This window comes from Thunnus thynnus, chromosome 5 (assembly GCF_963924715.1).
Source record: "Thunnus thynnus chromosome 5, fThuThy2.1, whole genome shotgun sequence".
Lineage (NCBI taxonomy): Eukaryota > Metazoa > Chordata > Actinopteri > Scombriformes > Scombridae > Thunnus > Thunnus thynnus.
Genome location: NC_089521.1, coordinates 7894768 through 7911349, shown reverse-complemented (window position 1 = coordinate 7911349; position 16582 = coordinate 7894768). Strand labels below are relative to the sequence as shown.

General features: G+C 40.6%; 1 protein-coding gene across 1 annotated transcript; it reads left to right on the top strand.

Annotated features, from left to right (window-relative positions):
- Positions 1-3326: 3326 nt before the first annotated feature.
- LOC137183801 (C-C motif chemokine 4-like) lies at positions 3327-4707 on the top strand. The gene is made up of 3 exons (XM_067591097.1): positions 3327-4111; positions 4200-4326; positions 4525-4707. The coding sequence occupies exons 1-3, from the start codon at positions 4048-4050 to the stop codon at positions 4625-4627; spliced, it is 294 nt and encodes a 97-aa protein (XP_067447198.1). The 5' UTR covers positions 3327-4047; the 3' UTR covers positions 4628-4707.
- The last annotated feature ends 11875 nt before the right edge of the window (positions 4708-16582 follow it).

Sequence of the window (16582 nt, the reverse complement as noted above, 5' to 3'; positions counted from 1 at the left end):
AACTGGTTCATGTTCAAGATCTAATTCTTCGTCCTGAAAGTTATAAACATAGTGTTAAAAAAATAAAGTATACTTTCAGTATCTGCCTGAGCATTCATTCTGAAACAAAATACAAGCTATTGCCTACAATACCACAACTATACAGAATAGCTAATAAACTCATTTTTATGAAAGATTCATAATGTTGATAACCTTTTGTTTTACTCATTTTGCCAAGGCATTTTTAGAAGGTAATGAGACAGAAAATGTTATATAAACGTAATAAACGTCATAAACGTATTCACAGGTAAACCACTTTATTGTTCTATTGAAACTATATTTAGTTTAGAGTGATCGCTATCGCTATCCATTAATATGCTAATGGTGTTGATCTTGATATGTATGTTAGACGGGCAATCTGGTTGCCATAGTAATGGATTTCGTCTGATTATTAGCCACACAGGAACAGGAAGTACAAACAGGAAGTAACACTGGCTGGAGTGGAGTTACGTAGCTTTAACCCTCTATGGCATGGATTTTTATTTTAGGGGGAAAAAATATTTCACTCCATTTTTCACTCCTTTTTTGGGAGCTTGTTGTCCCTGATAATGTATCCATCTTAAAATCCCACCAGGGGTCTGTCAGTAGAGTAACGTGTGTGTGTGTGTGTGTGTGTGTGTGTGTGTGTGTGTGTGTGTGTGTGTGTGTGTGTGTCAGGGGTTTGCCCGTGCATGAAGGTATATGTGTGAGTGTTTGAGTTGGTTTTTTGGGCTGTTCTCCACTGGGGTAAGCATGGAACATCATCCTCTAGTACATCATCTACATCTTCATCCATAGACTCAGTCTCATTATTAACAAACACACATGCGCACGCAGACTGACAGACAGACACAAAGACACACACACACACACACACACACACACAAACACACGTTACTCTACTGACTGACCCCTAACCTCCTAAGTGTGACTCAAACCTGATTCTGGGATCTTCTTAGTAGAGAGTAAAGTCATTGACTATGGTGATCGCAGCACATCTCCATGCATGACTAACAAGAGTGGTCTAACTGCACATTGCTGCCCTGAGGCAACAAATGAAAAAACAAAACATGTCTTTAAACAATCAAATATATTTCTTTACATGCTCTTGCATATTTTATGTTTATATATTATGTTATATATTTATTTTATATAGTTATTTGAATTTAAACATGTTAAAAAGTGATATTTATCTTACCAGTTCCTGGCACTGTGTCACATGTGACTTTGCTTCCTGAAAGGGTTGCTCCACCCCAGACAAAAGCTCAGACCCACATAGACATGTCTTGTGATATCATATATATATATATATATTTTTAAATCAAAATGTATAGGGGTGGTGTGAGGTCCACAAAGGTGGTTTGCTGCCTGAGGGCAACACCATGCCATAGAGGGCTTACATCGACAGTAACTAGTAATAAGGTGCTATACGTTGAATGAAGTGCTTTTTGCTTTGCTTTTTCTTTATTTTTAATAATTTATGAATAAAATTGATTCATAAAACTGTTTGCTTTTGGGCTTCATCCAAAGGCGGATTTTTTTAACTAGCCTATTAATAGTGAGGGCTGACAGAATAACATCAGCTTATGACTCATTTGGCAAAAAATTACTCATACAGCTATTACATTAATTAATTAATTGGTGACACAAATCTGTTCGTGTCAAATAGGCTAAAGCCATATTAAAACTGTTTACTTGATTTTAGTTTTATTCAAATGAACTGTAATACATTATTCATCTGTGTTAGCCTACTCTTTTAGTATGCTTATTATTTCATGCACTGAAAGTTAAAGTGAAAACCTAAGCTGTCATCAGGGGGATAGATATTTTTGCAGGAGGGCTGGATTTGGGCCAAATGAAGCACCTTTACACAACTTTGGTATGTATGATGACTGTAATGTAGACTCATTTCTATTCACTCATCCATGCTCTACTTCATGGATCGAAGTGGCAACAGGTGGAGTGGCCCAAATCTCCTTTTCCACAGCAAACTTCTCAATTAATACCATTTTTATTTTGTATTTTGTAAACTTATCTCACAAAGGTTCTGAGGAACAATGGTGGTTACATACAGTACATACTGCCATCCTGCCACTGACGCTGATTACCAAAACACAGGAAATGAATACCCACAAGATAAACTCATAGATAAAACCAACGTAAAAGCAGAATTAAGATTAAATAAATTAAAATCTGAGTTTACAGAGTGCTTGTATTGTTGTATGCCTGTGGGATAAAAGACTGAGAGAGAATACTGTTTAGTGTGAGTGTGACACGTGGTCTTTACCTGCCGCTGCATTCAGTATCCATACTGACCACATGCAATAGATGTTCTTCATCTCCCCTGAATCTACATAACAACTATAACATACAGAGTCCATTGTCCTCTCTGTTGCCTCCCAGCTCTTGCAGATATTGCATTGATCCTCTTTCTCAGTTTTCACTATTTGTCTTGTTGCCTGCCTTGTTTGCTCCATCGGCACCAGAGAAACAAAATTCCATCCCTACTGTGTACTTATAATTAGTTGATAATAAAGTTATAGGTTAGACAATCGAACAACAGAATACATCTTTTAAATGGATCATACATCTTAACAACAAGGGAGGAAGCAACTACTTACAGCTTTGATTTAACTGTGCATGTAACACAGGTTAACACATATATCTTTTAATATATAAATATATGTTATATAAAAAGCTCAGTGCCAACATTGAGCACCTGATGACAGAGTTGTGCAAATCAGATGACAGTGAGGAAATTGATAGCATTGCAAATGCATGGCAATGATTTAAATAGGTCAGGGTTGCACTGCTAAACCTGGGTTTGTGTACATGTGTGAAAACAGTTGTGATAAGATCTTATGAACGTCTACATCTATCTAGCTCCATCACTTCAGTCTGCACCACAGATTTGCATAAACTCATGACAAACACGTAATGTAATTTACCCTGGAGGAGGCAGAAGCCAACATGTATTGGTGGTGGTTGGTATTTTGTGTTTAATCCATCAGCCTTCTGATTTAAGACATTTTTACCAAGACTGAACCTTGACTTTTAATGCCAAAATAGTACATGTATGATGACAGTTCTCTACTATTTGCTTTTGTGAGTGTGTGCCAATATGTCAAAGAGAGCATGATCATACATAATAAACACTATTAAGAATATAATAAACACTATATGCTATATATATATATATATATATATATATATATATATATATATATATATATATATACACACACACACACACATATATATAATCCTGTAAAAATGTATATATTATAAAGGATCTGCTTGAATATATCCACATATGTGTCTGTGGGGTAATTTGATTGAACACATTAATTTCAGAATAAGCAAGATATAAGCACAAAGCTGAGATAATGAAGGTCTCAAAACCTAGACCTGGATTATTGGGACCCCATTACAATTAATCTGGCAATCTAGCCTTGACTCAAAAAATGGCTACAAATCAAACATATAAACCTTATCAGTTGCAACAAAGATGAAATAAAATATGAAATACAAAGGTGAAATGTTGAACTATGAGAAAACTAAAAACAAAATGTCCCTTTAACACGAGTTTAATGTAAATAAAAACTTGTTTCTGATGTTTACTTCCTCTTCTTCTTTTTCTGTTAAAACTTGAATAATGAATTTTATAGATGATTTTGAATGCTAATGATGACCTTTCCACTGACTAAATAAACACCAAGATGTAAAGATAAATACAGGGGAAAATTGTTCCTTTTCTGTGGTAGAGGAAATTATTTTATAACTGCAGCCTGTCCCTTTAACTTCCTTTCACTGTCTAGACAACACCAGTCGCTTGACTCTCTCTTTGTGGTGGAAAACCAACGAGGTGTAGGGGAAATTCTGCTCCGATGTTTTGTATGGAGAGGCTGACATCACACCCATATGACTTCCACAATGGTCAGGATTTATATTGATGCAGAGCTACAGTAAGAGACAATCACAGCAAAGACAGAAGAAGATCATCATCATCATCTTTTCACTGACAGCATCATGAAGACTCTCTGCTCTGTTCTGGGACTGCTGCTGCTCACCGCCTGCTGCTGCAACGCCATGCGTGAGTGATCTGTGTTTGTGCCTCATCGTCTCCTGCGTTTGCTCACAGACATGTTTGTATTGAATGTGTCTGTTTATCTTCCTCACAGCTAAAGCATTGGAGTTCAACACATCACCTGTAAACTGTTGCTTCGACTTTTCTACACGCAAGATACCATTACAGCGTATATCCAACATCATCAAGACCCACAGGTCCTGTCTGAAGAAGGCGTTCATGTAAGTTTAAACTTAATCTTTTGATTTTTTTTTCTTGTAACTGGTGTTGAAATGACGGATGGAAAGATGGCTCAGGTCTAATCTGCAGACAGGCACCATCACAAGGCCATGGCATCCATAATAATTAATCACACTTTCATTAAAACATGAGCTAAAGAAGGTGGATGAACTGAATCTTATCTTTTGTATCTTTTGCAGAGTACAGACTATCAAAGGAAGACAGATCTGCTACAGTGCGACCTCTCGGTGGGCTCTGAATACGTACAATCAGCTCCACAACACTGAGAGCAGCAGACAGTAGCCCTGAAGATGTATTACTGTATAATAGTTTTAGATAAATGCCTGGTTTTGCAGGCTTAAAGTTGTGAAGATTTCATTCTTTGTATTTTAATTAAAAATCATTGCTGTATTTTATTGCTGCAGTGGACAACATTACTTACATGTATTTTCTGTGAAGTTGGTATTGAATATTAAATCAATTCTGTTTTCTTTCTTGCAAGAAAAGTCTCATATTCTCTCTGCCAACCACCAACTATTAATAATGATCTAGTTGCTTTTATCAATCATATCACCACAGCAAATAACATCCCATTACTGGTCGTTAACAAAAACAGCATCAGCATCAAGAAACATTGTCAACTGCTCTTAAATTTTTGTCAGCACAGGTCTTTTTCACAGCAGGCTTGTCATAGTAGGAAAAGCACAGGTGTTACCATTAACAATCACTAGTTAAACCACTTGTACACAAAGCGTATTTGGGTACTTGACTTCCCAGTTTCACTTGAAGAAAGCAACACAACTTATCTGATATAATGATGGTGCAATGGCCCTTTAAAGTGAGCCTATGTGTTAGTGAATAGTGGCTACTATGGCCACAAGTGGCAATTGGTAAATTGCGAAATTGTAAAAACAGGAGCACAAGTAGAATCATGAGATCAGAGACTGACTCAGTAATATACAGCAATATCTAAAGCAGGGGTCTCAAACTCAAATTACCTGGGGGCCGCTGGACGCAGAGTCTGGGTGAGGCTGAGCCACATCAGGTATTCCACAAAAAAAGCTTAGCAGGCGCAGGCTAGGATAGCAGGCGCAAAAAAGGCGACAACTACCGGGTTGTTCATTACCCGCCGTGCTTTTGTTGTTGTAAACGTCGTCATAGAAACAAGTGAAACAAATGGCATCATAAAGAAATATCTTTATAATGTTTATTGTGCAAGGCATTTACTATGGAGTAAAATGTTTTGCGGAATAAATCTCTTTCCGCAAATGATTCAGTACATTCACCCAAAAGATTTTTTCGAATAATTTGTCCGTGAATGTCACATCATTGCAGAGCAAACGTGGAGATCATGAAGCCTGGACAGTGGAACACCATTATCCCATGGTTTGCACCTCCATGGCTGCAAACCGGATGGATGCAGCCATGGACGCGTTATTTATTGGCTTTTATTTTCTATAATAACTCCATGGATGCAGCGGGCGCTGCGAAGTTAGCGGCGTTGTCAAATCAAATACGACGTGTGGCACAGCAGCATCAGCTGTACGGTGTTTTGTTACACTCTGTATTTATGATCTCTGTCGGATAAACATAAGTGTGTTCATGAAAACGTATATATTAACTTTTAATTCACTTCACAACGTGGCATTATGTGACAGAAATATGCACATACATTATTATCTGCCAGACTTATAAAGAAGCAGATACACCTGGTTCTGTTCTGTTCTGTCATAGTGAGCCAAAAATGGATGTAAATGTCTTTAAACCTCCGTTTGTACGTCAACAGTTGTGTCCGTTCCGCTCATCAGACCTCAGTGAGAATTACGCACAGGCTCTCCAACAGCTGATCATTACGCACGGCTGCTGTGGATATTTGAAACGACTTTACCCCTAATTCATCACATTTTTCTGCAAACCCTCACCACTGTAAAGTGTCAGTCATCATTATTAAACATCAGAAGAATGATAAATGATTTATTGATAGAGCTCGTGTTGAAACGGACTTTCCAAAGTGCTTCAAAACAAAATGAAGTGATCGTTAACAGAGAGATTATGTTGAAATAAACAGAATGATGCTTTGATAAGGTTTAATAATTCACCTTTGAATTGTACTGAAAGCTGTGTAGCAAAAATAACGACACAATCTAGCGTGAGGTGCGCACATTCTTCCTGTATAAATAGCATAGTTGTTGTGAAACAGCCATATACCCCTGTGATTGGCAGGTTCGTTCAGCTCCAGTTTGTGCAATAAAGGGACCTTCCACACACAACACAGTAAAGTGCCGCACTAACATTAAACTTTCATATCAAGGTGGGGGCCACAAGATATCAGTCCGCAATTGGCCGGGCCGTGAGATTGAGACTCATATACTAAAGTTAGCTAACATCAATAAACATTAATCACCATATCTGGTCATACCAGACAAAGTAAGGCTGTGGCAATGTATTGAAATGAGCAGTGATGTGTTTATTTGTTGTAATTCAACTTTCAATATATTAAAAGAAGAATATGTTATTTCTTATTTCATATATTAAATGATCTCACTTTAAATAAACTTTTCTGTTAAAAAAGGTGACAGTTTCTTGTTGGTGATGTAAAGGTTGCAATTTGTATCTGGGTCTTTAATGAGTTCTTTAATGAGATCAAAAAAAAGTGGTCGGGTCAGAAGGTGGACGCTAAAAAAACGCATTGTATCCCACTGTCAGAGTGTGTCTGTTACTGATGGAAGCAAAGGCACACCTGAGCTTTCACCATCAGAAACCAAGAGTGCCTCTACACTCGGAGAAACACACTCCCTGTCAGATAATAATTCTGCTGCTAGAGGTCTCTCAACCAGGTGGAGGCATACATGCAGGATAGAGTCCTGTACGGGGAACGGTGGATAAGAGAAAAATATCCATGAGATCCTCCAAGAGTTCCCACATCTAACCACTCTGGGCATGGTATGTGTCTAGTGGAATATAATTTTACATATAATGGTGGTGCATTATTTACAACCATATTATATTAGTATAGCAGCTGAATTCCTTTATGAAAATTGTTTTCCATTTTTTAGATTGTGCAGGACTTTCTTGGTTTGCATGGAGAGACAGCACCAAAACTTTTTAAAACATGGCTGCCTGTATATGCAGAGAAGATCCTGCACCTGGCAAGACAGGACAGGGAACTCCCATTTCTTGTAGAAGAAATGATACTGGGTAAAAGAGTTTTTTTGTTGTACAGAACACTTTGCAAATATCAATATTAGCAGAGGTTTTATTATATTTGGCCACTAGATGACCAAATCACAGGTATACCAATCCATATCATATTGATGCCTATAAAATTGTCTTCCTACAGATGCCAAGGGGGAACTTGCGCTAACACTGCTGCCTACAATGCTTCCACCTATTGTTTACAGTTGGCCGAAAAGGAGTTCTTCATTGACCACAAGCCTGCAAGTACAATTTTGGATATTTAAAGGGAAATATTATTAGTTTTAGGAATTTACATTTTATTCCTTGGCTCCAGAATATTCCAGTAAATATATCAGAATATGCACCAGGAATCACTAATTTAGGGGGTTCAGTACAGTGTCGTCATCAAGCAGGTGTGGAAAAAAAGAATTTAATTTGTGAGGTCAACAATCATGCGTAGTTGGAGTAGCTATTCCTCACTATTTACATGTCAGTTTAGCTTGTTTTTTCTCCTGCATTCTTAGCATTCTCACACATTGTTTCCTCCTTTATTCAGTATTGATATTATCACACCCCAACTTGGCATTTTGTTATCCTGCTTACTTATTGCTATTCAAGATAATCTTTACTTTGTTTTATTTCTTTTTCTTGCTTTCTTTCTCAGGTTGGTAAACTGCAATACCTCCAGCAGGCTGAGGTGTCAAGGCTGCACCCCTACATCCTGACTGGGAGATAACCACCAGTACTCCTCTCAGTCATTTGTCATTCTGGCGGGACAGGCTTTGGAGCAAAGCACACTGCTTTGGGCAATTGATGTGATGACATTTTATATCTTTGACATTAACTACCCCAAGCAATGTGCTCCTGCATGGGACTTATTCCATAAAATGGTCTATGAAAGGGGAGGAAGTGAGTCCATACCCATTGAAATTTCTACATACAGCAAGTAGAGACTAGAGGACTTGATCTTTTTTTTTTGCTGCTGCCCATTGGCTCAGACTATTTCTACGTATCTCTGGTTATTGGCGTTTAATAATGCTCACTTAAAAGTCAAAAACAGTTTTTTTTTGTTTGTTTTGACAGTAATGGTTATGTGCATGTAGAAATGCTGTTGTTGATTCAAATGTTATAGAGTTTATGAACTGAAAACGTCCTGTGTGAGGAGTATATGTGGCTGACACAGAAGTATCCCCAACCAGACCCCACCATGTCCATCAGAAAGAAAGCCACTTTCACCCAACCCTAACCCTCACATATTATTTATTATTTATTTTTCACAATTGAGTGCACGTTTCTTAACCTTTTTCTGGCTACACTAAATTAAATGAAATTTATAATGAAATGATATGAAACATGCTATTATTGATGGCCAATATAAAAGTCAAACTCGATGTAGAAAGATAGAGCTGGCAGTAGCAGCACCGCAGCAGTAACGCTGTCTGTGTGGACACTGCAGGCCTGCGAGCTGCAGCAGTTCAGCGATGCACACGCACTGCTCAGGTAGAGGTACACTGTGTAGCCCAGGTGTTCGGCATGCAGACTGTGACTTATTCATATTTTAAACATTAGTTTGTTGTTGCAGCACATCTGCAGCAAGTATTTAGTTTGATCCTGTTGATAAAATCACAAAACCAGTGTGACGTTGCGCCACAAATAGATGTAGTTCTGAGACGTCTGTTTTCAGGACAATGTCTAGAACCAAATTTCAACCAAAAAACAACAACTGTCTTTGTGCTGTTGTCAGTGCCTCTCCTCCCACCAATGCACCATGCCCTCTGTGCTGGTCACCAAAATACCACACAGATGCACAAAGTGAGTTTCAAGGTCAGGAAAATACCAAACAGTCGGAGCGCTGCTTGTGCTGGTCGATGAGCCTTCACGAAAATATGTCCCTGGGTCCACCCCAATAGGGTGCAGGCATGCTGCTTGTCACAGCCTGACTATACCAGTGAATGAATATTTAAATAGTGTTGTAGCATGAATTTCTGACTGTTAAGCCTGATGTTTGAACTGCATCAGATCAGCTGTGAACACAATGTCGCATGACTGACTATAAATAGCTCTGACATTTCCAGATCCTCATAGGAAAGCTTTTGTCCAGTATTAAAATTAAGTTTTGGCTGTTTTGTTTCATGATGACAGCAATGCAAACTACATTCATGACATATCATTATGTTATATTTGTTTTATTTGTGAATTTACGGATTTTAGTGCGAGTGTGCCTCTTCTTTCCCTCTAGGCTATTTCTTGGCTATTTATTTATTTATTACATTATTTCATGAAACCCTGTAAGTACATTTGTTAGAGTGTCAACTTGATATCTATTGCTTAGCCTATGTATGTTATAAATAGCCTGATATTGCTTTATGCAGCTCATAAGTGTGTATGTTGTGGAAAAATGGAGCCGGTCCAGATGAAAATTGCCAGATCCGAATTTTGTACATTTGTCCGACCCTGACTGTGTCTGTCAAATGTTCTTCTTGTTTTTTTCCTTAAAAAAACCAAAACAACCACCATCTTAACAAGAAGTGAGATATCGAGATACACAAGTGTTTATCCCACTGTTTACAGTGTACTCCGGCCACAGTCAGAAGGGCCTGACTGCAGACAAGATGGCAGACCTGTGAAGGCCGAGGGGTGAAACTTAATGTCCTTGGCTCAACCGTCTGTCCACTAGCAGCTGCCTCTCCTGTTTGCTGTGGCCCTCGTCCTCCCCGAGGCTGTCGTCCTCCCTCAGACAGGAATCCATCTGGCTCCTGGGGTTAACCTGGAGACAGAGAGCAACTGCCAGTAACAGGTCCTAAATGGCCTACAGTGAAACAGAGCTTTCCTTATGCCAGAGTACTACATACACAGTTACTCACAGAGTCGGGTCTGGAGGAGGCAGAGGAGAGTGAGGGAGAGATGACTGCAACTGCAGCTACTGCAGCTCCACAGTCTACTGCTAAGGCAACCAAAAGGAAGAGCAGGGATTTCTTTGAGCAGTAATTGGAGAGGAAAGAAACAAGGGAGCAGCAGCATGCCAGGGAGCATGAGGAGATTTGATGTCCATTTGTTTCTCATGAGCCTGGCTCCAGCCATGAGACAACTGCCTTTAGACAGGCATTCATGGCTCAAAGTTAGAATGCAGGAGAGGCTCCAAGAGGCAGAGTTTGGTTGGAGCTTCATTTTCACAGCAGCCACATGTCAACTCACATGATGTACAGCTGTGATGTGGTTATGTATGTATGTATAATACATGTATAATATATTTATTTTAATGTTACTTTGAGGTGAGTGTTGATATGGTGTTGATTGTTTTTATTGTACCTGTTCCTGTTCTATATTGAGAAAATATAATCACTACATTTACTTTAGCAACATGTCATTTTAACAGTTTAAGGACAATCTAGAAACTAAATTTTAAATAAAAATTTGACAAACAAAGAAGAAACAGTTAAACTTGATGTTATTTAACAATATGCATCTTAAAATACAATGTAAGGCATAGGTGCCTTCATCTGTATTTGAAGATGCACATTATTTACCTGTCCAGTTTGAGGTATCTGTTTCTCTTTTTGTAATTTGGCTGAGCTTACATTTTCCATGCTGTTGAACCCTAGATATTAAATCAATACTATGAACAATAATTTAACAAGACATTGGGTAAATGTAATGTGTTTGTTTGAAGCACTAGGAGTTTAATTTAATCTTGAATAATTAAACATGGAATTTATTACAAATTATATACATGTACAACTTAAACATTAAAGAATATACCTAAATCAATATTTACAAATTCAGTTCAAAAACTTTAAAAGGATTGAGGAGAAGTCTGCACAGTGGAGCACAGCGCATATGGTCATATTGCAATGGGACTTGGCCAGCAGGAGAGGTGAAATACTGGCAGAACATATCCTTCACCCTCAGCGCCTCTGCTGATGCCCTATTCTCTCGAATACTCCTAATGGCACACGGTGTGCTGCCATCCACATCATCAGTATCTTCATCCTCAACATCAAATGCAAATAATAAGAAAAGAGTGATTTTGAAGCACATATGAGAATGTAGACACTTTTATTGAATGACTTTTTCCATTTTTATATTCATGAAACCAATAAGCTTTTTGTGGACAATTTTGAATGTCCAATTGATCAACTGTTTTGAAGTAAAGTGGGAGGAAACCGGAGAACCCGGGGCAAACCCACGTCACCTCAATAGACAAAATATAGACTCGGAAAGGCTAAAAATAAGGACTCAAACACTCGTCTTCTAGTTGTGAGGAAACATTGTTGACCTCTGAGGTGACTCTGAGAGCTCAAGTCCTGCTCTGCATCCAGGGCACGACTGAAGCTCCTAAACCCCAGCTCACTTTTTCCTTTCAGGAAGAAGGCTACCCACCCCCTAAATAACCTCAACACTGGCTCCATGTCTGAAGGGGAGGCCCTCAGATATAGAACCACCGCTGACCCCTGAGATTACCCTGAGAGCTCCAGTCCTGCCTCACGTGGAGGTAAGGCAGGACTGAAGCTCTTTACTGCGTTCATCTTGAAGGAAAAAAGTAATTCTCAGCTCACTTTTTCCCTTCAAGATGAAGGCTACCCACCCCCTAAATAACCTCAACACTGGCTCCATGTCTGAAGGGGAGGCCCTCAGATATAGAACCACCGCTGACCCCTGAGATTACCCTGAGAGCTCCAGTCCTGCCTCACGTGGAGGTAAGGCAGGACTGAAGCTCTTTACTGCGTTCATCTTGAAGGAAAAAAGTAATTCTCAGCTCACTTTTTCCCTTCAAGATGAAGGCTACCCACCCCCTAAATAACCTCAACACTGGCTCCATGTCTGAAGGGGAAGCCCTCAGATATAGAGCCACCGCTGACCCCTGAGATTACCCTGAGAGGTCCAGTCCTGCCTCACATGGAGGTAAGGCAGGACTGAAGCTCTTTACTGCGTTCATCTTGAAGGAAAAAAGTAATTCCCAGCTCACTTTTTCCCTTCAAGATGAAGGCTACCCACCCCCTAAATAACCTCAACACTGGCTCCATGTCTGAAGGGGAAGCCCTCAGATATAGAGCCACCGCTGACCCCTGAGATTACCCTGAGAGCTCCAGTCCTGCCTCACGTGGAGGTAAGGCAGGACTGAAGCTCTTTACTGCGTTCATCTTGAAGGAAAAAAGTAATTCCCAGCTCACTTTTTCCCTTCAAGATGGAGGCTACCCACCCCCTAAATAACCTCAACACTGGCTCCATGTCTGAAGGGGAAGCCCTCAGATATAGAGCCACCGCTGACCCCTGAGATTACCCTGAGAGCTCCAGTCCTGCCTCACGTGGAGGTAAGGCAGGACTGAAGCTCTTTACTGCGTTCATCTTGAAGGAAAAGAGTAATTCCCAGCTCACTTTTTCCCTTCAAGATGAAGGCTACCCACCCCCTAAATAACCTCAACACTGGCTCCATGTCTGAAGGGGAAGCCCTCAGATATAGAGCCACCGCTGACCCCTGAGATTACCCTGAGAGCTCCAGTCCTGCCTCACGTGGAGGTAAGGCAGGACTGAAGCTCTTTACTAACTACCCCCTAAATAACTACCCCCTCCCCCTAAATAACCCTGACCCTCTATGTCCGTCTGAAGGGCTTGGAGAGGGCTTTTCCCAGTGAGGAGAAGAACCTGGAGATGGCACTCCGTTTCTTTGCAGTAAGGTGGTGGTACAAATAGTTGGTGATGACTTTTTCGGCTTGTGGCTCCTGTAAATTAATCGAAATCAGCAAATGCGTTGCACAGCCCCACATTTTCGCCAGGGGTTTGATCACCGCCTTGTCGAGGTCTTCAAACGTCTCTGGGGTTATTCTCAATTCTGCTCCCTCGACTTCGGCCCATATCCTCTCGAAGAGACGCTGGATGATGACCTCTGGCTGCGTTGTGGTCCAGTTCAATTTGGCCTTGTTGTACAGCCCAGATACCAGCCTCTCCACGAGGAACAGGACTGCTTTCTTGTTTATCTCCCCCATTGTGTCCTCCTGTGCCCCTGCAACTTCCTGTGGGGATCGTGTCTTCTTACGATTACGTTTTTTATTACGTTTAGTGGCTGGCGCTGGAGTAGGTATCAGGCATGCGTTCTCCTCTGCGACCTCTTTTAAGGGACTCTGTGCAACTGACTCAGTGCCTTGTAAAGCCACTGTGAGTCTGTCGGAGTGGCTGGCAGCCTGGGTTTTCTGCCACCAGTTGATCAGAGCCAGGAAGCAGCGGATTTTCTTCCGTATGTCCTCATACATGGCAGGATCAACCACAGGACGAGCCGCTGCCTTCCTCCTGATGGCTTTCGGGATGATCTCCGGCATGACGGTCCCATATTTGATGTAGCAGTACATCATTTCGGTGAGTTTGTTGGTCATCACCACAACGTTATTCCCAGAAAGAGTTTTATATCTGGGAAATAAGCAAAGCTCATTCCCACCTTGGTCTTTCTGTTTATCCCCATTCTCCACCAAAAGCAACGACTCAAAACTATCAATGAGAGACTGCATTGACTGGCTGCTTTCAGCTTCGGACTCGTGTCGGAATTTCCTCTTCATTTGTGCCACAATGCGAAGTATTGATGTTTTGGCGAGGACCTTCACAAAGAAGGTCTTTATAATGCTGCTTACTTCTGTCAGACTGAGTCTACACTTCTCTTTGGATTGTGGAGTTGAAGACTTGAAGACCTCACTGGCAATGAGTTGACTGATGTCATATGACACAACCTCAATTTGAAAAGAGGATTCAGACTGCAGCTCCTCGTACTCCGAATCCACTTCATCCTGCAAAAGAGGCTCTGTGATCTCACTAACAGCTCTCTCAATTATTTCCTGGACTACTTTAGCTGTTTCAGCCACAAATCGGTCTTGTGGGGGCTCCTCCTCTGCGTCTTGTGGCTCCTCCTCTGCGTCTTGTGGCTCCTCCTCTGCGTCTTGTGGCTCCTCCTCTGCGTCTTGTGGCCCCTCCTCTGCGTCTTGTGGCTCCTCCTCTGGGGTTTGTAGCTCTTCCCCGTGTGAACTACAGATGGAATCGAAGTCTTTGTTCTCCAGATCCTCCAGTAACAGCTCTAAGCTGGTCTTCTCTAGGGAGGTGGTCTGGCTTACTGTCTGCCTATGTCCCCGGGGTGTGCGAATTCTAATCTTGGCGGCAAACTTTTTAAGCATTTTGGAAGCATGTTTGAGCATGTTGTTAAGTCTGTGCGGAGGAGTGATGTGCTGGCTTATTCCAGACCCAGAGCTCTTCTGAGCAGAAAGGGCAGAGCTGACGCTCTCTGCAACCTCCTTAGCCAGCAGGCTTGTCAGTCGTTGGGGGCTGTCACACTGGTCTCGGTCCTTTATGTCCAGAACCTCGGCAAAGCTCTGACTCAGTGTGTCACCCAGTTTGACTTCGACTAGCTCCTCAGAAATTGCCACACTTGTGTTCTTGAGTGTGGCCAAAAGGGTGTTTGTCATTGCTTGTATGATTTCCAACAGCAGCTCAGCCAACAAGATTTTGGTGGTATCGTCAGGAGAACCGGATTTCAGCAGTATCCACCGGTCCTCTGTCATCCTTCCAACAAATGTTTGGATCAGCGGGCGAAAAGTGTCGACTGTGACCACCGCCATCTCTTCTAAGCACAAGTTTCCTGTTGTATTCATGGTAATTGTTATGATGTTACCTTCGATGCTTGATACTTGATCCGTTCTATGAACTGCACTGGGCTCTGTGAACTGCACTGGGCTCAGTTTTCACGTACCAATGTCTGAGTTTAACACAATGCTGAGAATCAGTGTGTGGGAGACACTTATTGGGTTTTTAACATCAACATCAAAGCTTTCAACATCAAAGCATCAAGGGATTTGAACATGATGTCACAGGGAACAAAGAAATGCCAAAATGTGATGTCACACAGATCAACGGAACTGTCTTTTCCATAAATCCCGCCCCCAAGCAACGGCCGTTGTTCGGCAACCGTTGCTAGGCACCGGCAGCATTCTCTGACCAGTTGTGTTCTAGTATTTAGTGTCTTTTTAAATGTCTACAATGATTTTCAAAGATGAAACCCATACGATTTGATTGTTTTATACTCACAAATAACTGCAAACATTTTGAGAGGTAAATATTTTTCCTGTTTAATCTTCATATTATGACATAAACCTGATTCTGGTAATGATCCACGAATAAATGAGGGTTTTTTGAATCACACAGTGGTGGAAGAAGTACTCTGATCCTTTACTTTAGTAAAAGTACCAATGCAGCAATGTAAAAATACTTCATTACAAGTAGAAGTCCTTCATGATAAAGTAAAAGTACATAAGTATTATGAGCTTGATGTAGTTAGAGTATTGCAGTAAAACCAGTGGTTTGACATCATTAGATTATTAATACTGAGGTATCAGTCTGTAAGCAGCATGTTACTGTTGGAGCAGCTGGAGGTGGAGCTAGTTTTAACTACTTTATATACAGTTAGCTAGTTAAGTCCAGTGGTTCCCAACCTAGGGGTGGAGCCCCTCCAAAGAGTCACTAGATAAATCTGAGGGGTCGTGAGATGATTAATGGGAGAGGAAAAAAGAAATAACAAAGTTCTGATACACAAATCTGTTTTGCATTTGAACATTTATTGAAACAAAACCATGTGGGAAGTTTAGAGGGAAAAATCACTATTTGGTGGAGCTGTTAACAACTCATAGACATCTGAAATGTGACCCCGACTACACACTGCTTTTTTTATGACGTCAAAAGCCAAAAAGGTTGGACACCACTGGTGTCATCTTTAACAGTGTGTTGTATTTTAAAAGCTTGTTATATTATCCAATGTGTCAAATCTTCATCTGAAAAGTAACTAAAGCTGTCAGATAAATGTAGTGGAGCAGAAAGTACAATATTTCCCTCTGAAATGTAGTGGAGTGGAAGTAGAAATTGTCATCAAATGGAAGTACAAGTGCCTCAAAACTGTACTTAAAGAGGACCTATTATGCTCATTTCCATCTCTAAACTTTATTTTTGGACTCCACTAGAGTAGCTTTGCATGATTCACAGTTTTTACAAAAAAAGCCTTATTTATCTTACACTGGCCCTATACGCAGCCCCCACACAGTTAGTTTCGGGTCT